The sequence below is a fragment of the Macaca thibetana genome, chromosome 11, assembly GCF_024542745.1.
Source record: "Macaca thibetana thibetana isolate TM-01 chromosome 11, ASM2454274v1, whole genome shotgun sequence".
Taxonomy (NCBI): domain Eukaryota; kingdom Metazoa; phylum Chordata; class Mammalia; order Primates; family Cercopithecidae; genus Macaca; species Macaca thibetana.
The window spans coordinates 10,508,277-10,533,350 of record NC_065588.1 but is presented as its reverse complement, the minus strand read 5'-3'; the positions used below and the strand labels follow the sequence as shown (position 1 = coordinate 10,533,350).

General features: G+C 32.5%; 2 protein-coding genes and 1 long non-coding RNA gene across 5 annotated transcripts in view; 2 read left to right on the top strand and 1 right to left on the bottom strand.

Moving 5' to 3' along the window:
* Positions 1-1,730, bottom strand: part of LOC126931795 (uncharacterized) — a 31,343-nt gene extending 29,613 nt beyond the window's left edge. The window contains exon 1 of the long non-coding RNA XR_007717928.1: positions 1,563-1,730. This is a non-coding gene — a long non-coding RNA (uncharacterized LOC126931795). The remainder of the gene's footprint in view (positions 1-1,562) is intronic.
* LOC126931793 (NKG2-A/NKG2-B type II integral membrane protein) overlaps positions 1-10,469 on the top strand; it is a 60,758-nt gene extending 50,289 nt beyond the window's left edge. Inside the window, exons 1-6 of one of the 3 annotated variants that reach the window (XM_050750268.1) lie at positions 1,141-1,617; positions 1,992-2,090; positions 2,361-2,408; positions 3,470-3,621; positions 5,550-5,650; positions 6,531-7,455. In XM_050750268.1, the coding sequence (XP_050606225.1) occupies positions 1,431-1,617; positions 1,992-2,090; positions 2,361-2,408; positions 3,470-3,621; positions 5,550-5,650; positions 6,531-6,642 (699 nt within the window). In that variant the 5' untranslated portion in view covers positions 1,141-1,430 and the 3' untranslated portion in view covers positions 6,643-7,455. Of the gene's footprint in view, positions 1-1,140; positions 1,618-1,991; positions 2,091-2,360; positions 2,409-2,878; positions 2,924-3,469; positions 3,622-5,549; positions 5,651-6,530; positions 7,456-9,543 lie in introns of those variants that run through there. The other 2 variants (XM_050750264.1, XM_050750260.1) reach the window with 2 other exon arrangements.
* Positions 10,470-10,584: 115 nt separating this feature from the next.
* Positions 10,585-13,963, top strand: KLRC4 (killer cell lectin like receptor C4). Its single transcript, XM_050750270.1, is given in 5 exon segments — positions 10,585-11,842; positions 12,628-12,726; positions 13,230-13,283; positions 13,829-13,913; positions 13,915-13,963. Coding segments are annotated over 5 exon segments (474 nt in total). The 5' UTR covers positions 10,585-11,655.
* The last annotated feature ends 11,111 nt before the right edge of the window (positions 13,964-25,074 follow it).

Sequence of the window (25,074 nt, the reverse complement as noted above, 5' to 3'; positions counted from 1 at the left end):
ATAGGTTTGCCAATCAATGTAATTCAGAGTGAAACCCATAACCATCATGACAATGAACAATTCATTTTGGATTTTATAATCATTACTGATTTAACTGTATATTACATTTAGACCAGCCTTTAAAAATAAATTTTTGAAATGGATACCTCAAATTGTGAATGTCAAACCCTAATTTTCAATCACATACCTAGAATTAATGAAAGCAGTTTTAATTTTTAATAAAAGCAAGGTTGAAATCATTTCCATAAAATGCAAATCTGACCTGAATTATAAACAATTGAAAGACTTAAAACAATTGAAACAAACATGGCATAAAAGATGTACCACACTGACATGAGATGCCTAATTAATGAGTGATTTTACACACTCTAATGCTAATCAGAAATAATAAAATGGCAGTTGTGTTACAAATAGTTAAAATGTCTATTAGGTATTCAGTGCTAATATGTGCCAGATTGTGTGTTTTGTTTTTTACATACATTATACTTTATAAAGTATTTTTCCCACTGTAAAGTACGTTAATAGACACTAAGTAATTTACTAAATGTCACACATTAAAACTTGCAAAGCTAGAATTAACTGTAGTCTCACTGACTAGAGATCATTGAGATTATTAAATTATTATTAAATTACATTATCTGAACTATTACAATTACTTATACATCCAAAGCGACCCTCACTGACTTCTACAACCATAGGAGCTTTCTGAAAGTTTGATTGGACACTGTTCTTCCATAGATGGCCCACACGTTTATTTATCATTTAGGTTTTCCTATTTCAATCATTAAATCAATTATCAATTTCTTGTGTAAAAGAAGCAATTCAAAATATATTTTGTTTTCAATAGTATTTAGTTTATGCATAGGGTAATGTAATGTTTTACAAGATATGAGATGTATTTTTAAAATTTTAATGGTTTTTCTGATTTCCTAATTTAGAAATTTAGTATAAGAAGTTACTCTATATGCTAGCAGAATTATTTTATCTTATGGCACACCATCCTTAACCATCAATGAATCCTAAAACTATAATAAAATTTGTGTATTACCAAATACAGTATTTTAATTGTTAACACGTGCAGTCTGTTGGTGTTGTGTTTTTGAAGAATCTAACCGTAATTTAACACAAATTTTTTTTTAATGAACTTCCTATCTCACAAGTTTAATGTTTTTATTGTTCCCACTAGTAATATTATGTCAAATACAGAATACATCTAAAAAATTACCAATTATATCATGTGATTTTTGTTTAAAGCTTTAGGAAATTAGTACCAGCATTTTACACTGGTCAACAGCAAAGTACACATTACTGCTGAGCCCCAACACATGCAGTTTGCCTATACCAGGGATCCTGTCAAAATATACACCACTCATAGCTTCTTAAATGCAGTTATCATAGAGTACAGTCCCTGACATCACACAGCTGCAGAGATGAATAAACAAAGAGGAACCTTCTCAGAAGTGAGTCTGGCCCAGGATCCAAAGAGGCAGCAAAGGAAACCTAAAGACAATAAAAGCCCCATTTCAGGAACCAAACAGGAAATATTCCAAGTAGAATTAAACCTTCAAAATCCTTCTCTGAATCATCAAGGGATTGATCAAATATATGACTGCCAAGGTAACACATTAAATAGATCTTCGATATTATTGTTCTAGGACGTACAGTTGAGTGCAGAAGGGTGGGGAAAGATTAGGGAATATTTTGCACTTGTGAGAATCAGAGTTCATAATTGGGATCTAATATTCTAATATGACATCAGAAGACTAATTTTATTAGGACATTGTTCAACCATAATCAGCGATCCACTCATGGAACATTATGTTTCCTGAAAATGAACTGGTATATTCTGAGAGAAAGATTACCAGAGTAGATGTAGATTTAGAGGCCAGAGGTTATCATTATGTTTCCCTGTGCATGTGGGTTCTCTAGTATGGAATCCTAATCAACTCTGTATCTCCCCTCTCTCAGTGCCTCTATTTCTCTCCCTGCAGGTTTACTGCCACCTCCAGAGAAGCTCACTGCTGAGGTCCTGGGAATCATTTGCATTGTCCTGATGGCCACTGTGTTAAAAACAGTGGTTGTTATTCCTTGTAAGCACATTCTTGAAAGACTAGATGGGAACATTTTTCTTTAATGCTTGGAAGTGCCTCAAAATATTTCATACTGTTGAAGAATAGAACTCTCATTGTAACGTTAATTTCAGAGATCTATTACTTCATTTATTTTTATAGAAAAAGTTAATTTTATTAAAGATTGTCCCCATTTTAAATAACACACAAAGTTTCAAAGTAAGAAACTAAACTTGTTATGGTTTATCTAGGTATTAGTACATAAACCATAGCAGAGCAATTCTCTGGTAGATAAACCGGAGCAGAGCAATTCTTCCCCGAATACAAGAACCCAGAAAGGTACATTTTTATTTTCAACGTTCAGATATTAGTATAATTTGGACCCAAAAGTAATATGGTTATTCTGAATTTTTCACAACATAAATAACAAAATCATTGTAGAGAATATGTGTTTGTTTTTTGTGTGTATGTAATCTATATATCTATATATACACACACATACACATACAACGTATTTTCTGAATTCATAATTCAAATGCATGCTATAGGAGAAAAGTATTTAGAAAAACAAATTAATTTTTGAAAGTGGTTACGTCAAATACTACAAGAGATGGTGAAGTTTTGTGCTAAAGTCTTTAAAAATATTTCTTTCGAAGATCTATTCATTTATTTTTATAGAAAAAGTGAATTTTATTAAAGACTGTCCCCAATTTAAATAACATACAAAGTTTCAAAGTAAGAAACTAAACTCATTATGGTTTATCTAGATATTAGTTTTTATAAAACTCATTTTAATTTTTCTATTACAGTCCTGGAGCAGAACAATTCTTTCCCGAATACAAGAACCCAGAAAGGTACATATTTATTTTAAATGTTCTGATATTAGTACAATTTATATTTTGTGTCTGGTTTAAGGCATGTAAAAGAATGATGGCATTTTTGCAGAAAATAAGCCATAAAATTCAGCCATAAATATTTATAAACAAAGATTATAAGGCAGCATTTCCTTTTCTCCAATAAGTAGAAATGCTCACTTAAAATCATTCTACCCTCTTTCTCCCAATTAACAGAACTTTCCTACTGCTATGAGATGATATGAAATGAATAATTTTACTATCCTAAAAAAGCAGTTGTGTATCAGTGATGTTCAAGACATGTGGAGAGTGTATTTTTGTTTGTTGGTTTGCTTTATATGGAAACACGATTAGGGATGACAGGCTAACCCTTGTCTGTGCATGTGTGTATGACTGACTCGGTTATTAAAAACATATATTTATAAGCCGGTAAGGATGCATAAATATGTTAAGCACATACAGGTTTATACTGTTGCAAATATGTAAACTAATTTTCATTTGTAAACATTCATATTGTTCTGCATAGTAATTCATATCTTTATTTAGTACGTCACTGTGGCCATTGTCCTGAGGAGTGGATTACATATTCCAACAGTTGTTATTACATTGGCAAGGAAAAAAGAACTTGGGCAGAGAGTTTGCTGGCCTGTACTTCAAAGAACTCTAGTCTGCTTTCTATAGATAATGAAGAAGAAATGGTAAGATATAAATGTTTCAAACATTTTATGAAAAGCTTCTTTCAGTGAATAATACATTTGTAGGAAACATCCATGTGTGTGTACATATAATTATCTTATATATTTTCAAGTTTATGTAATATTCAATTGATTGACTTAATAATGTTTTTAAAGTTATGTACTGCTAATGTACTTTTATTTTCAGTTTTTGTTTTCAAGGAAAACCATGCTTCTATAAATACTTTGAATACACAATAAATGTTGCATCTAATTTTATCGGGCATGATATGATCTGGTCATGCAGATCGATCGCAAAGTGCAGGAACTCATGTGATACAAATCAGATCATGAAATAAAAGTTTCCAGCTCTAGCAGTTCCACCCCTGTGTGTACACTCATCACTTACCCTGACTCCTCTCCAAAACACTGTCTTGACTTTTAATATTATAAATAACATTTGCCTGTTCTTGAATTTATAAAAAGGGAATCATACAATGTGAATTTCATGTCTGTGTTTTTCACTGTATCTGATATTTGTGCAATTCCTCCATATTATTGCAGTTATCAGTAGTATGTTACTGTTCACTGCTGTACTATGTACAAAGAACACTAAGAATCCATTGAGTCCTTGTCTCTGGATGGGGAAGTGGGTCTCCTGCCCTCAGGGACAAAGAGGACCCTGGGTGGTGCACTGGTAGTCATGGGGTCCCTTTGCTGATCCTCCTCACCCACATCCACCCTGGTGTCTCTTGGAATGAGAAGGAAGCACTTCCTCTGGCTGTATTGATAGCAGGTCTCCTGGTAGATCATCCTCGCCAGTGGTACCAGCCTCGCCTGGTGGTGTGGAGGGGACTCCCCTTCAATACAGAGCAGGAGTGAGCTTTGCTGGGCCTCCTCCTGTTGCCAGGTTGGGTGTGGGGAAACAGCAGGCCTAGGTCACCTTCTTCTGTCGTGTGGGGGACTTCACATGCTCGCTCAGATACTTTGTTGAATCCTGATGATAGGGTCCCAGACAATTTCATCTATCTCTTTCCACCTTACAGAGTTCTCCATTGCTTTTGTCTTTCATTAATCCCAGAGTTTATAGTTATTTTTAGTAGGGAGTAGCAGAGAGAGATGAGTCTACATCACCTGGTCAGGACCACTGTTATTCCACCAAAACCAAATCAGATAAAAAAGTGAGGGCGGCCGGGCGCGGTGGCTCAAGCCTGTAATCCCAGCACTTTGGGAGGCCGAGACGGGCGGATCACGAGGTCAGGAGATCGAGACCATCCTGGCTAACACGGTGAAACCCCGTCTCTACTAAAAAATACAAAAAACTAGCCGGGCGAGGTGGCGGGCGCCTGTAGTCCCAGCTACTCGGGAGGCTGAGGCAGGAGAATGGCGTGAACCCGGGAGGCGGAGCTTGCAGTGAGCCGAGATCCGGCCACTGCACTCCAGCCTGGGCGACAGAGCAAGACTCCGTCTCAAAAAAAAAAAAAAAAAAAAAAAAAAAAAAAAAAAAAAAAAGTGAGGGCTTATCTAGTTAAAGAATGGTGTGGTACCCAGAAAACACAATCTGTAGCTTCTATGTCATTTATTTCTGAATGACAACCTCTCATTTCTCTTCTAAATCTCCAACTCTGGGACATATAGTGCAAATATAGATTGATTTTGTCACAGTATCTGGAGGAATGAATGCACGGTATCAGGAAACTTATTTAAATCCTTCCTGTGTTTATTCAGTCAATTGGGGTAACTATTATAATGCAAGAATTAAAATGTCTTTATTAACATGAAAATGACAATGAAAGTACTAAGTATAAACATTGAAGAGTTCATTTATATCAAAATCATAAACATTTATGAAAGTTTTTGGTAACGCAAATAGTGGTGTTCAACTTTAATATATTGTTTTTATAATGTTTTCGTAAGTATTATTTAAGTGAAAATTCTTTCTTTTCTTTTAGAAATTTCTGACTGCCATTTCACCATCCACATGGACTGGTGTGTTTCGTGACAGCAGTCATCATCCATGGGTGACAATCAACGGTCTGACTTTCAAACATGAGTAAGTTGTTTTGTACGGTGCTATATAACAATATATATAAAGGATAAATTCAGAAGACTAATATGAATAAATTTATGTGGAATCATATACATGAAGAAAGATGTGGAAAGTTAGTGAAATGTTGATATAAATATTTCACAATAGACCATAGTAGTCCCTATATGTCAACCGCTCATTGGTCAGCTAGTAACTTTCTTGGTTATGAGATGGGGTAGGGATGTCTAATCTTTGGCTTCTCTGGGCCACATTAGAAGAACAGTATTGGGCCACACATAAAATACACTAACACTAATGATAGCTGATGAGCTAAATAAAAAAAATTGCAAAAATATCTCAGAATGTGTTCAGAAAGTTTACATATTTGTGTTGAGCCACATTAAAAGCTGCCTGGGCCACATGTGGTCCATGGTCCGTGAGTTGGACGAGCTTGAGATGGACTATCAGGGAATTACAGTGCTTGTTTTCATTAAAAAGCCACCCTTATTTTATTTAAGAATATCCTCAAAGTACAAGAGTACTGCTGTTGGCATATTGCTTATAATTTTTTATTAGTAGTTATTGTTGTCAATCTCTTGTTGTGCCTAATTTATAAATTAAACTTTATCATATTTAGGAATGTGTAGACACAACACAATCTCTCTATAGGTTCTGTACTATCTGCCATTTCAGACATCCACTGGGGTCTTGAAACATATCCCCCGTGGATGAAGGGAGGACTACTTTATTGAGTTTTCAGAATAATGACTTTTAGTAATAGTATATGAAAAATTTAATTACCCTTTTTCTTAAACTTGTTTTCTTACAGTACATGAAAAATGTTCTTGTCTCATGAATCGTTTGCATAAAATGTAACAGAATTATGGATTTTTCTCCATTACAGGATAAAAGACTCAGATCATGCTGAATATAACTGTGCAATGCTACATCTAGATAGACTTAAATCAGTCCAGTGTAGATCTTCAAAAAGATATTATTGTAAGCATAAGCTTTAGAATGAAAGTATTTGAGTTTGCAGTGCATCAGATAAATTTTATATTTGTTAACATAGAAATGATATGATTGCATAAGTCTTAAAATGAATTGCATTATTTGCTCTAATAATAAGAAAATTCTAAATCGATTATTGAAATATAATGCACACAATTTAAGAAGTACGGATATCCTAGCATTTAGGTCGGGTTCATTTTGCTAAACATGTTTGTGGCATTCGGACTTCCTAAAAGTTGCATGTTTTGCGGGTCAGTTTATATGAAGTGTCAAGAACAAGCAAAACCATGGAGAAAGAAAGTAAAAGAGCGCTGCCAATGCCTAAGGGAGGTTGAAATAGGAGGTGGCCACTAATTGCTAGAATGTTTCTTTGTGTCAGTGATGAAAACTTTTTAAATTTCAGTAGTGGTGATGGTTGTAACTCTGTGAATATACTAAAAATCACTGATTTTTAATTATTTTAAGCGGATGAAATTTATACCATGTACACGATACCTCAATAAAGCTCTCCAAAAATAATAATAATAATACTGTCCTGGGATTGCTTGAGTCTGCATTTAACCTCTAAAGTAATATTTAAAGATTAGCTTCTTGACTTTTCCAATCAATATCATACTGTGCCCTTCAATGTACTGGGTTCAATGTACTGGGATCTCTTTAATTTCTCTCTATTATATTATATATTTTGGGGGATTGAATCATACAGAAATGCAGATATTTTACATTCATGCTTTTGTAAATGGCATTCTGATTTTAATATTCCCTTTAATAATTTTTGTTACTGTAAATAGTAATACAATTGATGTCTGCATTTTGATTTTGTACCTAGTTATTTCACTTATTTTACATATTTAAATCTATCATTTCAAACATAGATTTTTCTGGATTTTCTATATAAACAGCAATTTTATCTGCAAATAATCACACTTTTATTTTTTCTATCCATGTGCCATAACTTATTTTTTCTTCATTTATTTTCTCTGGCTAGTGCTTTATATTCATAGTCGAATAGAAGGTACCATCAAATTTTGCGTGTATCATATGTATCATTTTCTGGTTTTGGCAAAAAATAATTCAACGTATTATTCATATTTACAAAGTTTGGTCTTTTTAAATCACATCTTTCTTATATTGAAGCAGTTATGTAATATTCATTTTTTCTAATAGATTTTATCAATTGTTGTAACATTTTTATTATTTTTTGTTACTCAGAATGATATGTGTTTTCTTTATACAACATTTTATAAAATAAATTAGTTTTATTTTTGTCAAATGTTAAACTAGGCTTTGTTTCCGAAACAAATCCATGCAGATCATTGTATATTGCCCCTTATAAAATATCAGTGCACATATTTTATCTAGGGTAAGATTTGTTTCTTTATCCATGTTCACAAGGATATTTGACTATGTTTTTATTTATAGCTATGTACTTGAAAAAGTTTTGGTCTCAAGGCTATCTTGGGAAGATTTTCTCTTTTTCTATAACCTGGAAGCATCTGTTAAGAGTACTGCTTTAGCCATGAAAAAGGATGAGTTCATGTCCTTTGCAGGAACATGGATGAAGCTGGAAACCATCATTCTCAGCAAACTATCACAAGGACAGAAAACCAAACACCACGTGTTCTCACTCATAGGTGGGAATTGAACAATGAGAACACATGGACACAGGGAGGGGAACATCACATACCGGGGCCTGTCGGGGAGTGGGGGATTGGGGAAGGAGGTATTAGGAGAAATACTTAATACATAATACCTTTTATATTAGGTATTAGGAGAAATACCTAATGTAAATGACAAGTTGATGGGTGCAGCAAACCAACCTGGCACACCTATGCCTATGTAACAAACCTGAACATTGTGCACATGTACCCTAGAACTTAAAATATAATAATAATAATGAAGAGTACCACTTTATTTTTAAATGTTATCGTTCACTAGTGATGCCATCTGAGTTTGCAGGCTATTTTTGTAGAAAAGTTTATGTCTAAACTGATGTCTTCAGTACATGTAGAGTTTACTCAGATTTCTATTTGAGGTACTATATTTTGGTAATGAGCATTTCCTAGGAATTTTCCATTTCATATGGACATTAAATACATTGATAATATAGTTTTATTGCCTGTTTAATAACTGTAAATACCATAATGGTATTGCCATGTTTAAACTAGAAATAAAATATCTGTGCCTTTTCAAAATCTTCCTTTAGTAGTCTTTTGTGACCATTCATCTTGATAATTTATTTGGCCCATATGTTATTTAGACATACATTACTGAAATAAAAACCATATAAGGTTCTCAGATTTTTGTTTATTGACTTCTATTGTAGGTAAAATATAGTTAGAACATTTTCTATGAAACTGGAAATGTTCATCCCTCTATAAATGTGGTTCATGTGGTGAGGTAGTGGTTTTAAATGTTTTTTACTTTTTATTAATTAATGTTAAATTTGAATAGGTACATTTCGACTGTCTCCTGGCCAAGCTTTCCTAGTGGTACTACATTGAAATTGAGTATATGTGTGAGTGCGTGTGTGAATGTATTCATATGAGTGATAGTTACTTGTCTAGTTTAAATCTTTCTACAGGCTCACTGGCCTGTCTTGTATTAAGCATCAAGAGAAGAGTCTTTAAAATCCCATTTATGATTGTTTACTTGTTCACTTTATTCAATTATATGTTGAATTTGTATCATTAGGTATATGCAATGATAAAAATATATTACTAATGGTTTGGAAAATTAATTTATCATTATGAAGCATATTTCCCCAATTTCAGTAAATTTCATCTTAGCTCACTGCACCCTCCACTTTACCTCCAAGGCTCAAGCGATCCTCCCACCTCAGCCACCAGAGTAACTTGCTACAGGAAAATACCACCATGCTGGCTAATTTTTGTATTTTTTTGTAGAGATGGGATTTCATCATGTTGACCAGGCTGGTCTTGAACTCCTGAGCTCAAGAAATCTACACGTCTTGCTCTCCCAAGTTGCTGGGATTACTGACATAAGCCACCGCACCTGAGTGCTCATGTACCATTTAGCTTGTGTTTTTAAAATCTACTTTTTCTGCCCTCCCTATTTTTAACTAAGTGACATTTAAAAAATTACTTTTCCCTCTCTATATAGTTTGATTTAAGCATTAGTCATTTACAACAAATATTCCTATTAAAATGCAGACAGTTATGATTGGAAAATAAATCAATGAACAATATAATGAATGGATTTTTATATTTCAATCTGGCGTGGTGATATAGTACAATATTGTTTAATAATTTATTCTTCCCAGAGACATCCCCTTTAGTAGAAGATTGTAAATATTAAATGTGATGCAACAAGGTAAAGTTAATACAGAATAAAATCAAATTAGAACTGTCTTTACATGAATAATTCAGGGTGAAAAACAACCCAAAATATAACATGTGTTTGAGGATTTTTAAAAGTATTTACATGATTGCCTGTGGAGAATTAGTCAAGTACATGCATACATAATAATAGGTTTGTTGATCAGTATAATTTAGAGTGTAACCAATAAATATCATGACAATGAAGAATTAATTTGAAATTTTATAATCATTATGGATGTAATAATACTTTATATGTAGCCCAGACTTTAATAATCAATATACATCAAATTGTGAATGTCAAACATAATTTCTCATACACATATTTAATTGAAGCAGATTTTATTTTTTTAAGAAAACAATAATGAAGTAGTTTCCATAAAATGCAAATCTAATCTTAATTATAAATAATAGGATGACTTAAAAAAATTGAGCCAAACAAACATTGCAGAAAAGATGTACTACACTGATATCAGTCTCCTACCTAATTAGTTATTTTACACAATCAGTATGAATTAGAAATAATAAAATGGCAATTGTGTTAAAAATAATTAAATTTTAAATAAATTAAATTATAAATAAATTAAATTATAAATTAAAAATAAATAATTGAGGGCTAATGTGTGCCAGGTTGTGTAAGTGTTTTACATACATTATACTTTATAAATTACTTTCTCCAATCTAGATTAGTAAACTGGGGTTGTAGACACTAAGTAACTTTGTAAACGGTCATGCATTATGAGTTTCAAAGCTCTAATTAATTTTAGGTCTCACTGGCTACAGAGCTCATTGACTAGATTATTAAATTATATTTTCTGATTTATTACAATTACTTACACAACCAAAGTGACCCTCATTGCCTTTTAAAACAGCCACAGGATCTTTCTGAAAGTTTGAACCTAAAGTGTTCTTTCATAGATGGTCCAAACTTACATTTATCATTTCCAGTTTTCCTATTTTATCCATTAAACCAATTAGCAATCAATTCTGTAAAATAAGCAGTTAAATGATTTTCTATAGTAATGAATTTATGCCTAAGTTAATGTAATGTTTCACAAGGTATAAAATATTTCTTTAAAATTTTAACAGTTTTTCTGATGTCCTCAATCATTCGGAATAAAAAACATTTGCCAAGACCTTATGCCCTTTTAGTAAATGAACGTAAGTCACTAACTTAATGTACTTTAGTATTAAAAGTTGCTCTATACGCTAACAAACCATTCCTCCATCTTTAGCACTCAATCCTTACATTAATGAATTTTAAAATTGTCATACAATTAGTGCATTTTATTTTCAGATTTCAATTTTAGTGTTTTTACACAGGTATTGGTGATAAAATATTTCTGTAGAATTTCACTTTAAATTAATGAAGATATTTATTTTCATTTACTTCTTAGTTTTCACAAACGTATTGTTTTTTATTGTTCCCATTAATAATATTGTGTCAAATACAGAATACCTTTTAAAAAATGACCTATTGTTTAAAGAGATTTCAGTTTAAAACTTTAGGAAATTGGTACTAGACTTTTATATTGGTCAACAGCAAAATGAACATTATTACTCAGCCACCAACACATGCAGTTTGCCTATACCAGGGATCCTGTCAAAATATACACCATTTATAACTTCTTAAGAGCAGTTATCATAGAGCACAGTCCCTGACATCACACGGCTGCAGAGATGAATAAACAAAGAGGAACCTACTCTGAAGTGAGTCTGGCCCAGGAGCCAGGGAGGCAGCAAAGGAAACTTAAGGGCAATAAAAGCTCCATTTCAGGAACCGAACAGAAAATATTCCAAGTAGAATTAAACCTTCAAAATGCTTCTTCAGATCATCAAGGGAATGACAAGACATATCACTGCAAAGGTAAAACATTAAATAGATCTTCAATATTATCGTTCTAGGATGTGCAGTTGAATGCAGAAGGATGGGGAAAGATTAGGGAATATTTTGCACTTGTGACAATCAGAGGTCAAAAGTCAGGATATAATATTCTAATATGAAATCTGAAGCCTGATTTTATTCAGGCATTGTTCAGTTGTAATCTGTGATCAACAACTCATGGAGCATTATATTTACTGACAATGAACTGGTATATTCTGAGAGAAACATTACCATAGTAGATGTAGATTTAGAGACCAGAGTTTATCTCTTTTTTTTTTATACTTTTTTTTTTTTTTTTTTTTTTTTTTTGAGACGGAGTCTCACGCTGTTGCCCAGGCTGGAGTGCAGTGGCGCGATCTCGGCTCACTGCAAGCTCCGCCTCCCGGGTTCCCGCCATTCTCCTGCCTCAGCCTCCTGAGTAGCTGGGACTACAGGCGCCCGCCACAGCGCCCGGCTAATTTTTTTTGTATTTTTAGTAGAGACGGGGTTTCACTGTGGTCTCGATCTCCTGACCTTGTGATCCGCCCGCCTCGGCCTCCCAAAGTGCTGGGATTACAGGCTTGAGCCACCGCGCCCGGCTTTTTTTTATACTTTAAATTCTAGGGTACATGTGCACAACTTGCAGGTTTGTTACATATGTATACTTGTGCCGTGTTGGTGTGCTGCGTTTATCTTTATGGTTCCCTGTGCATGTGGGTTCTCTTATATGTAAACCTCATCAACTCTCTATCTCCCCTCTCTCAGTGCCTCTATTTCTCTCCCTGCAGGTTTACTGCCACCTCCAGAGAAGCTCACTGCTGAGGCCCTGGGAATCATTTGCATTGCCCTGATGGCCACTGTGTTAAAAACAATAGTTCTTATTCCTTGTAAGTGTATTATTGAAAGATTATAAGGGAACTTTTCACTGTAATGATTGGAAATGCCTTGAAACATTTCATAATAATGAGGATTAGAATTCTCTTTTTAATGTATATATCTGAACCCCAAGATAATACGGTTCTTCTGAACTTTTCAAAATTATAAGTAACAGAATAATTGTAGAAAATATTTGTTTATTTTTGCGTGTTAAATATGTGTATATGTATAATACACACAGAGAGAGATGTATTATGATTTCATGATTCAAAGACACGATTTAAGAAAAAAATATTTAGAAAAACAAATTAATTTTTGAAAGTGGTTAAATCAAATACTATAAGAGATGGTGAAGTTTTATGCTAATGGCTTTAAAAATATTTGTTTTAAAGATCGTTTTTATTTCAGATTGTTCCAGTTTAAAATAATTTTAAATTTTGTATTTCAAAGTAAGCAACTGAAATTATGGTTTATCTAGCTGTTAATTTTGTAAGAATTACTTTAATTTTTCTAGGTATTGGAGTACTGGAGCAGAACAATTTTTCCCTGAATACAAGAATCCAGAAAGGTACATTATGATTGTCAGTGTTCTGATGTTAGTACAGTTTATATTTTGTCTCTATCTTAAGGGATGCAAAATGACAAGAAAAATTTTTGGGAGAATAAACTATAGCACTAAGCCATAAATGTTTATAAAATAAAGATTACATGAGGGGAATTCCTTTTCTCCAATAATAAGTAGAAATACTCAGTTAAAATCATTATACCCTCTTGTTGCATTTAATTAACTGAAATTTCCTAATACTATAAGATGATAAGAGATAAATAATTTTACTATACTTAAAAAGCAGTTTTGTTCAGTGATGTTTAAGATGTGTAGGGTGAGTTTTTGTTTGCTGGTTTGCTTTATATGGGAACACAATTAAGGGATGAGAGGTGGACCTTACATTGTGCCTGTGTGTATGAGTGACTAGTTGTTTTAAAATATATATTTAACAGCCTATGAGGATGCATAGATATTGTGTACCTATGTGTTTATAGCTTTGCAAATATATAAAATAATTTTAATTTGTAAACATATTGTTCTGCATAGTAATTCATATCTTTATTTAGCATATGATTGTGGCCATTGTCCTGAGGAGTGGATTACATATACCAACAGTTGTTATTACATTGGTAAGGAAAAAAGAACTTGGGAAGAGAGTTTGCTGACCTGTGCTTCAAAGAACTCTAGTCTGCTTTCTATAGATAATGAAGAAGAAATGGTAAGACGTAAATGTTTCAACACTTTACTAAAAGCTTATTTCCGTCAATATCATATTTGTAGAAATCATCCATATGTTTATACATATTTAATTCATATATTTTAAGTCTGTGTAATATTCAACTGACTTCATAATATTTTCATATTCATATACTGTTAATGCACATTTGATGATTTCCAGTTTTGCTTTTCATGGAAACCCATTCTTCTATGAATATTTTTATCCCAAAATAAATATAAAGAAAACTAAGCATGTCATAGTCATTCATATTGATCACAAAGTGAATGGATTCATGATACAAGGCAGATCATGAAATAGAAGTTTCCAGCCCCAGCAATCCTGCCCCTGGATATGCCTTCCTCACTTTTCCTGCCTCCTCTCCAAACCTTTGTATTGACTTTTAATGTGATAAATAAGCTTTGCCTGTTTCTGGATTTATGTCAAGGGAATCATACAGTGTGCATTTTCATGTGTGTCTTCTTTTACTCCTATATGATATTTGTGCAATAATGCAGTTAGCTGTTGTTTGTTACTGTTCATTGCTGCATGATGTACATAGAACACTTACAATCCATTCAGTCCTGTGTCTCTGGATAGGGAAGGGAGTCTTATGTCCTCAGGGACAAAAAGGAACCTGGATGTGCACGTGTAGTCATGGGTTTCCTTTGTTGATCCCTCTCGCCCGCACCTACCCTGGTGTCTTTTGGTTTGGGAGGAGAAGCACTTCCTCTAGCTCCTAATTGGTAGCAGGTCTCCTGCTAGATCATCCTTGCCAGTGGTACCAGCCTTGCCTGGTGTTGCTTTCAATACAGAGCAGGAGTGGGTTTAGCTGAGCCACCTCCCGTTGCTCTGAGAAACAGAGGACTAGTTCACTTTCTTCTGCTGAGTGGGGGACTGAAGATGTCCGGACACTCTGTTGATCCCTGATTCTGGAGTCCCAAACCATTTTGCCATCCTCTTTCCACCTTTCAGAGTCTTCCTATGTGTCTTTCCTTGCTTGCAGAGTTTAGAGTTGTATTTAGTAGGGAGTAGCAGAGAAAAAGGAGTGATGTACCTGGTCAAGACCGTTGTCATTCCACCAAAGCCGAATCAGATAAAAGTGAGCGCTTATCTAGTTAGAGAGTGGTGTGGTGCCCAGAAAAGCCCATTTTTGGCCTCTGTGTCATTTATTTCCTCAATGGCAACCTTTCAATTTCCTTCTAAACCTCAAGAAGGAAAAGTTCCACTATGAGAAACATGGTGGAAAAATACATTTATTTAATCAGAATATCTGGAGAAAAACATGTGCAGTATCAGGACGTTTATTTCAGTTCTTACTGTGTCTGTCTTACCAACCCAGGCAACTATTAAATTACATGAATCACAATTTTGCTTATTAAAATAAGAAGAATTGAATGTACTAAGCATAAACATTGAAGAGCTCCTTTTAAGTCAAAATTACAAAAATTTGTAACAGATTTTTACACTATAAAAGTCGTTTTCAAGTTTACTATTTTGTTTAATGTATTTATTTTGTTTTGAAAATTAAGCATCCTATGAAAGAATGTATTACCTGCACTTTTAAAAATTAATAAAAGTTTAGAATTCAAAGAACGCACCTAAAAATTAATAAAATCTTTTATAATTATTATTTAAATGAAAATTTTGTATTTTCCATTAGCAACTTCTGGGCTCCCTGTCAGTTCTCTCATGGGTTGGCATCTCTCGTAGCAGCAGTGATCATCCATGGGTGTCAATAAATGGCTGAACGTTCAAATTGAAGTAAGTTTTTTGAATGATGCTATATGGTAGAAGAATATAAAAAGGTTCAGAATAACATTGTGAATAAATTTAAGTGCAATTATAGCCGTAAATAAAGATGTTGAAAGTTAGTGAAATGCTGATATAAATATTAAGGAATGATCCACAATTACATTTTCTGTGGTTTTAGTTACCCAGGCTCAACCACAGCCAAAACTATTAAAAGGAAAACTCTAGGAAGAAAAAATTCATGAGTTTTAAATTGTTCACTGTTCTGAGTAGTGTGATCAAATCCTTTATATAGTGTATGGATCCATCTCACCTGGGACATGAATCATTGCTTCATCCAGGATACCTGCATAGCTTAAGTTACCTGTCCACTAGTCACTCAGCTGTCTCAGTTATGAGATCGACTGAGGTGGTATTGTACCATTTGTGTTCAAGTCACTGTTAGTTTACTTAATAAGGACCCCAAAATGCAAGAATATTTATGCTGGTATATTGTTATAATTGTTCTTTTTCATTATTATTAGTTTGTTTTAATCTCCTAATGGGCCTAATTTATAAATTAAACTTTATCAAAGGTGTGTATGTATAGATAAAACACAGTATATATACAGTTCAGTACTATCTATGATTTCAGACATCCACTGGGGATCTTAGAACATATCCCCTGTGCAGATGAATGGACTATTTCATTCAGTTTTCATATTACCAACTCATTATATTATTATATGGAAAATATCATCTGTTTTTATAATATTCTTTGCTTACAATTTGTGGAAAATGCTCTTGTTCCGTGAATTGTCCCCATGCAATCTAATGGGATTTATGGATTCTTCTCCATCACAGGATAGCAGAATCAGATATTGGAAAGCATAACTGTGTAATGCTGTGCTCATCTGGCCTTAAATCACACAGATGTGGATCTTCACAACTGTATACTTGTAAGCATAAACTTTGGAATTAAAGCAACTGAATTTGGAGTCTGTTCAGGTAATTTTAAGTTTCATAAAACGGAAATAATATTTTGATTGAAAAAGTTTTAAAATAAATTTCATAATTTGTCCCAATAATGGAAAAAGTTTTCAAAATCAGTTATTGAAATGTAATATGCACACCACTAAGTACAGATATCATTGCTGTTGTGTCTTGCTCTTCTTACTCAACATTATATTTGGGCATTCAGTCTTTCTTAAAGTTTCACAGTATGCAAGTGTGTTTATATGAAATATCAGTAATAGGCAATCCCATAGAGACAGAAAGTGGAATAGTGGTTGCCAATGCCTAAGGGAAGGTTGGAATAGAAAGTGACTGTTTATTGTTAACGGTTTCTTTTTGGGATGATGGAAACTTCCTAAATTTCAGTAGTGATAGTCATAACTCTGAATATACTAAAAGTTACTGACTTATGCACATTAAATGGATGAAATGTATGCTGTATACATGACATCTTAATAAAGCTATTTTTTAAAAACTCCTGGATTTATATTTGGGACTGAATGTGATATCTAAAGTAGTGTTTAAATATTAAGATTTCTTTATAACACTGACTTTTCTAATCAATATCATGCTGTGTCCATCAATATATTAGGTTTTCTTTAATTTCTATCAGATTTGAGGGGATTGAAGTCATATAGAAATACAGGTATTTCACATTCATACTTTTGTAAATGGCACTTATTTTTCAATTTTCTTTAATATGTTTTGTTGCTGTAAATAGAAATATAATTGACGTCTGCATGATGATTGTACATCCAGTTACTTCACTAATTTTATGTGTTAAATCTATCATCAAGTATAGATTTTTCTGGGTTTTCCATTTAAACAGCTGTTTAATATACAAATTGTAATACTTTTCTTTTTATTTCCAGGTGCTAAGAATTTTTTTCTGATATATTTTCACTGGTTAGGGATTCATTTCTGATGTTGAATAGAAGAAACAAAAAAAGTTCTGTGTATATTATATGTGTCATTTTCTGTTTGGAGAAAATATATCAACATTTTATTTATGCTTATGAATTTTTTATTATACCTTTCTTATATTAAAGCAGTTTTATCATATTCCTGTTTTTCTAATAGTTTTTATCAATTGATGTCGCATTTCTATCATTTTTCATTTTTTATCAATTGAAATGATATATCTTTTCTCTGTATAATGTTTAAGTAAATTACCTTCATTTCTTTCAAATGTTAGAAAAGTATTGTGTTTCTGAAACAAGACCCTATTTATCATACTGCATATATTTAAAAAAAAATCAGTGCATATATTATACTTAGAGTAAGATTTGTTTCTTCATCTAGGTTCAAAAGAGATTCAACTGTGTTTTTACAAACTGTGTACATGAGAAATTTTGCTATCAAAGCTATCCTGGGAAGCTTTCCTCTTTCTCTATAACCTAGAAGCATTTGTGTAAGGGTAGTTTTATTTTTAAACGTTATTATTCACTAGTGGTTCCATCTAACTTATAAATTATGTTTTGTAGGAAAGTTTGTATAACAAACTCAATTTCTTTAATATGTAGAGTTTACTCTGGTTTTTGTTTCTTTTATTGTGTTTTGGTAATTTGTATTTTCTAGGAATTTTATTTTGTAGGATATTAAATGTGTTCCTGATAGAGTTTAATATCTGGTATCTGTAAAAACGACAACGGTTTCCCCATGTTTAATCTAGAAATAAAATGTTGATGTTTTCTAAAACTCTTTCTATGGTAGGCTCATCAATTTTTAAAAGGTCTTTTCAATAAAAATACCTTTGGCCTCGTTGAGCTTCTCTCCCGTAATTGTGTTCTTGTTATGATTTTTTACTGTTTATTCTTTGTGTTTTTCTACTTTACTTATATTTAATTTCCGTTTTTCTGCTTTTAATCTCATTTGATGAGTTCTCAGATAATTCAATTCTACTTTCATATTTTACTCTCTCTCTCTATATATATATATTTAAGGCAATTAGTTTTTCACAAGAGAGAATTTGCTCTATTTTCTTTGTAATTCATATTAAAATGTGACCATCCATTGTGATAATGTCTTTGGCCCATAAGTTATTTAGAAATGTATTACTGAGTTAAAATTATACAGGTTTCCTAATTTTTAGTTATTGACCTCTATATTAGATAAACTGTATAAAGCATTTTCTGTGAAGCTGGAAATATTCTGCATTTCTGTGTGAATGTGGCTAGTGTGAGAAATTGATTTTATTTTCTATTAATTAATTTTATATTTGAATAGTTACATTTCAAGTGTCCATTGACCAATGTAGGCTAGTGATACTGCATTGAAATCATAGTTTAATATTTTTATATTAATATGCTTGGAAACATGAGATTATAGTGTACTTTTGGAAAATTTCCATGTGAACTCAAAAACAGAAGTATCCTGTTAGTATATACTGTCTGTACAAGTGTGTGTGAGTTTGAGCATATAGGTGATAGTTAATAGTGTAGTTCAAAACCTTTTAAAGATTCACTGGTGTGGCTGTTTGTGTGACAAGCTGTGAGAGAGAAGTGTTAAAACCTCATTTTTGATTGTTAACTTGTTCACTTCTTTCAATTCTATGTTGAACTTGCATTATCAGATACATACACATTATTTTTAAAATATTATAATGATGTAGTAAATAAAATTATTATTATGAAACATGCATCTTTATTTTCAATAATGACTTTTTCTCTTATTTTATGACTTTACGTTAACAATAGCAGTTTTCTACTGGTTTGTATTGCATGATATATTTTTTCATCTCTTCATTTTAATTTTTCTTTATACTTAAAGGAGTGTCTTACAACAGCAGTTTTGTTAGAATAAACATTCTTTGTTTTTAATATAAAAATAATTTTCTTTATATTTACTATAAGTATTAAATTTTCAAATATGATTATTATGTATTTTATTTGTATGTCCATAATTATATAATTAATTATAATTATTATCTAATTTAGATTGAACATTGCCAGGCTTTTAAACTCTTAGCTTTTTATTGCTTTATCTTTTCACTAGAAATATTTTATTGTTTAAATATTTCTACTAACAAACTGTGCCAATTTGTTAATTTAATATGCTTCGAATATTCTTTCATTAGTGCCCTGCATTTTACAGGGCACAACAAATTAATGCTTTTACCCCTTCTTAGACAATGAAAAGATCTAACTATCCTTCCTATGGTTTAAATATTTGTGTCTTCTTAAAATTTATATTGAGACTTAATCCCTATTTTGCTGGTTTTAAGAGGTAGGGCCTTTGGGGAACTAATTAAGTCAGCAGGGCTTTGCCGTAATGATTTGATTAGTGCCTCACAAAAAGGCTGTTAGGAACTAGTATTCGCCCCATTTTCCCTTCTGCCATGTGAGGACGTAGCAACATGGTGCCATCTTGGAAGCAGAAAGCAGCCCTCATCAGACACCAAATCTGCTGACACCTTGATCTTAGACTTTCTTGCCTTGAGAACTGTGAGAAATAGATTTTCATTGCTTATAAATTGTTCAATCTATGGAATTTTGTTATTGCAGCAAAAATGGACTAAGACTACCCTCTCCTTTTATTTACTGATTATCCTATATTTGCTTTCTGAATTCTGATATAAAAATATATTTAAAGTTTGAAACATTGTCATCAATATTTTATTCATTTACTATTTAGGTAGGTATATCCACATAATTTCTTTTGAAATACATCATCTTTAGAATATATTTAAATTTTATTTTCTTTTCTTCTAGGGAATAGCAACTAAATCTCTCCATTTAAAAACACTTCTTGAAGATGAAGTCGTTTGCCATCTTATTTAAGAATATTTTCACTTATTATTGACTTCCAATTAATCCATAACTCTTAAGACACTAGGTATAGCCATTATTAACCATAGTCACAGTAATATATATTTTGATTCTATATCTATATATGTACTATATATTTATATCATATAGAGTAAATTTTGATTACTCCTATTATTTTCAGTGACTTTGTTGCCTTTTTATATTATTATGTGTTTGAATAAGCATAGATTCCATTAAAGTTAAATGCTGGAAGAGTAAAAAAACACATTTTGTTACATATAACAAGGATATGATATACAGTTATGTGACCGAAAAAATAATGTTTTGGTCGACAATGCACCACATATATGATGGTGGTTCCATAAAATTATAATGGAGCTGAAAAATTCCTATATCCTAGTGATACTGTAGCTGTTGTCATAGGACAGCTCGTTATTCACATGTTTGTGGTGATACTAGTTGTAAACAAACCCACTGAGCTGCCAGTCATGTAAACATATAGCATATACAATTTTGTACAGTGCATAGTACTTAATAATAAACAACTATGTTACTAGCTTTATGTATTTAGTGTACTACACTTTTTTTAACTTTTAGGTTCAGGAGTACATGTGTAGCTTTGTTGTGTAGGTAAACTTCTGTCATGGGGGTTGGTGGTACAAATTATTTTATCACCCAGGTATTAAGCCGGATACCCATTAGATCTTTTTCCTGATCCTCTCCCTCCACTCTCCCTCCACCCTCTGATAGGCCCTAGTGCATGTTGTTCGCCTCTATGTGTCCATGTATTCTCATCGTTTAGCTCCCGCTTATAAGTGAGAACATACGGCATTTGGTTGTCTGTTCCTGCATTAGTTTGCTAAGGAAAATAGCTTACAGCTCCATCCATGTTCCTGCAAAGGATGTGATTTCATTCCTTTTTGTGATCACATAGTATTGCATGGTGCATATGTACCAATTTTCTTTATCCAGTCTATCACTGATGGGCATTTAGGTTGATTCCAAGTCTTTGCTATTGTGAATTACACTACATTTTTTATTCTTATTTTAGAGTGTGCTCCTCCTACTTATAAAAAATAGTTAACTACAAAATGGGCTTAGGCAGGTCCTTCAGGTGGTATTCCAGAAGAAGGCATTGTTATCATAGGAGATGACAGCTCTTTGAGAGTTATCGCCCCTGAAGACCTTCCAGTGGGACAGGATGTGGCGATGGAAGAGAGTGATATTGATCATCTTGACTCTATGCAGGCCTAATGTGTGTGTTTGTGTCTTAGTTTTTAACAAAAACATTAAAGAGGAAGAAAAAAGTGAGAATAAAAATTTTTTATATAGGAAAGAGTTTACAGAATAATCATATAAAAATATATTTGTAGAGTTGTACAATGTGTGTTTTTAGCTCTTTTATTACAAAAGAGTCAAAAAGTTTATAAAGTAAAAAGTTAGAGTAAGTTATTTAATATTATTGAAGAAAAGATTATTATAAATCTCGTGTTGTCTAAGTGTATAGTGTTTAAAAAGTGTCCAGTAGTGCACAATACTGTCCTAGGCCTTCACATTCCACTCAACGCTCACTGACCCACCCAGGGAAACTCCCAGTTCTACAAGCTCCATTAAGTGTACCATTTTTTATCTTTTATATTGTGTTTTTACTGTACCTTTTCTATGTTGAGATATGTTTAAATAAACACATACTTACCATTGTGCTACATTTGTCTACAGTATTCAATAGAGTAGCATGCTTACAGGTTTGTAGCCTAGGAGCTGTAAGTTACACCAGATAGCCCATGTGTGTAGTAGGCTATACCATCCAAGTTTGTATAAGCACACTCTATGATATTCACACAATGACAAAATTGTCTCGTGACCCATTAATCAGAATGTATACCCATCATTAAGTTGCACGTGACTGTATAATGCTATTTAATTAAAAACAATAAGTGGGTGTTTGCAGGAATAGTATACATCGGTACCTCAAATTTAAAAAGGGAACATTAGTGAATGTTACATTGTTTGGCATCTTTGTGAAAGATTTTGTTGTTTTAATTCTATAATGTGACAAAAAATTACTTAGTTTATAAAAATGAAATAAGTATGTAAATGTAAATAAATGTATTTCTAATAAAAACACCCAACATGCATATAAGCATATATCAGGTTATTTAGAATTATAATTATGAAAATACACTAAATTATAATTAATAGAAATATATACATAGCTAGCAAACAAACATAGTATTTCAGATTCACAGTTTTACAAATGGCATCCTTATTTTAAAAATTTCTTTAGTAATTGTTGCTATAAATAGAAATATAATTGAAATTTGCAAGTTGATTGTTATATCCAGTTACTTCACTGAATTTTTTTGTATTAAATTTATCATGTTAGGTGTAATTTTTCAGGTTTTCTATATTAACAGGTATTTTATCTCTAAATAATCCCACTTTTATCTTTTCTTTCCAATTGCAATATTTTCTCTATTTCTTTTCTATAACTTAAAAAATTATGAGTACATAATAGTGTACCTATTTATGGCATATACATGCTATTTTGATACAAGCATACAATGTGTAATGATCAAATCAAGTAATTAGGATACACATCACCTCAAAAATTTGTCATTTCTTTGTGTTGGGAACATCTGAAATCTACTCCCCTAGTTATTTTGAAATATACAATAAATTATTATTAAATATAGCTGCCTTATTGTGCTACCATTGTGCTACCTTTCTTCATACCCCTGACACTATCCTTCCCAGCTCTGGTAGCCATCCTTCTACCCTCTACCTCCTTGAGATCAATTGTATTAGTTCCCACATATGAGTGAGAACATGTAATATTTACCTTTTTGTGCCTGGCTCATTTCACTTAACATGATGTCCTCCAGTTCCAACCATGTTGTTGCAAATTACAAGGATTTTATTTTTTTATGGAATAATAATGTTCCATTATATATGTGATCTATCTGTACCACATTTTCTTAAGCCATTCATCCACTGATGAATACTTAGCTTGATCCCACATCTTAGCTATTGTGGATAGCACTGCAATAAACATGGTAGTGCAGATCTATCTTTGATAACCTGGTTTCCTTTCTTTTGAATATATACCCAGCAGTAGGTTTGCTGGATCATATGGTAGTTCTATTTTTTGCATTTTGAGGAATCTCCATACTGTTTTCCATAACGACTGTACTAATTTACTTTCCCACCAACAGTATACGAGGGTTCCCTTTTCTCCACACCCTCATCAGCATCCATTATTGCCTTTTTGATAATAGCCATTCTAACTGGGGTGAGATGACATTTCATTGTAGTTTTTATTTGCATTTCTCTGATGATTAGTGATGTTGCGCCCTTTTTCATATACCTAATAGCTATTTGTATGTCTTCCTTTGAAAAACGTGTATTCAGATCTTTCACTCATTTTTAAATCTAGTTATTTGGTTTCTTGTTACTAAGTTATTTGAGTTCATTATATATTCTGGTTATTAATCTCATCAGTAGAATAGCTTAAAATTATTTTCTCCCATTATGTAGGCTGTATTTTCACTCTGTTGATTGTTTCCTTTGCTGTGCCACAGCATTTTAGCTTGATGTAATGCTATTTGTCCATTTTTGCTTTTGTTGCCTGTGCTTTTGAGGTCTTACTCAATAATTTTCTGCCCAGACCAATGTCTAAAGCATTTCTCCAGTATTTTTTTTCTAGCAGTTTTATAGTTTCAGATCTTATATCTAAGTCTTTAATTCATTTTAGTTTGGTTTTGTATATGGTGAGAGATAGGAGTTTAATTCTTCTGCATATGAATATGCAGTTTTCCCAGCATTATTTTTTGAGGGGACTATCTTTTTTTCCAATGGATGTTCCTGGCACCTTTGTCAAAAGTGAGTTGTCTGTAAACTCATGGATTTATTTCTGGATTCATTGGTCTATATGTCTGTTTTAATACCAGCACCATGTTGTTTTGGTTGCTATAGCTTTGCGGTCTATTCAGGTGTGACGCCTCCAGCTTTGATATTTTGCTCAGAATTGCTTTGGCTATGCTGGGTGTTTTGTGGTTCCATATGAATTTGAGGATTGCTTTTACTATTTCTGTGAAGAATGTCAGTGGCATTTCGATACAGATTGCATTGAATCTGAACTAGCTAAGGTTTTATTTTGAATGTTGAATAGAAGCCACAGAAAGGTTATATGTATATCATATGTATCATTTCCTATTTTAGGTAAAAAGATTGCAACATTTCATCCATATTTACAAAGTTTGTTTTTATTATACCTTTCTCATATTGAAGCAGTTTTATCATATTCCTGTTTTTCTAATAGATTTTGTTATCAATTGTAACATTTTTATTGTTTTGGCATCAATTGGAATGATTCGTGTTTTCTCTGCATAACGTTTATAAAGTAAACTATTTCGCTTCTCTCAAATGCTAAACCAGTCTGAAATAAACCATACTGGTCATTCTGTATTGCCTGTTTAAGTTTATTAATGCACAGGAGATTACACTGTGTTTTTATTTATAGCTATGTACATGAGAGGCTTTGCTCTTAAGGATATATTGGGAAGCATTTCTCTTTTTCTGTAAC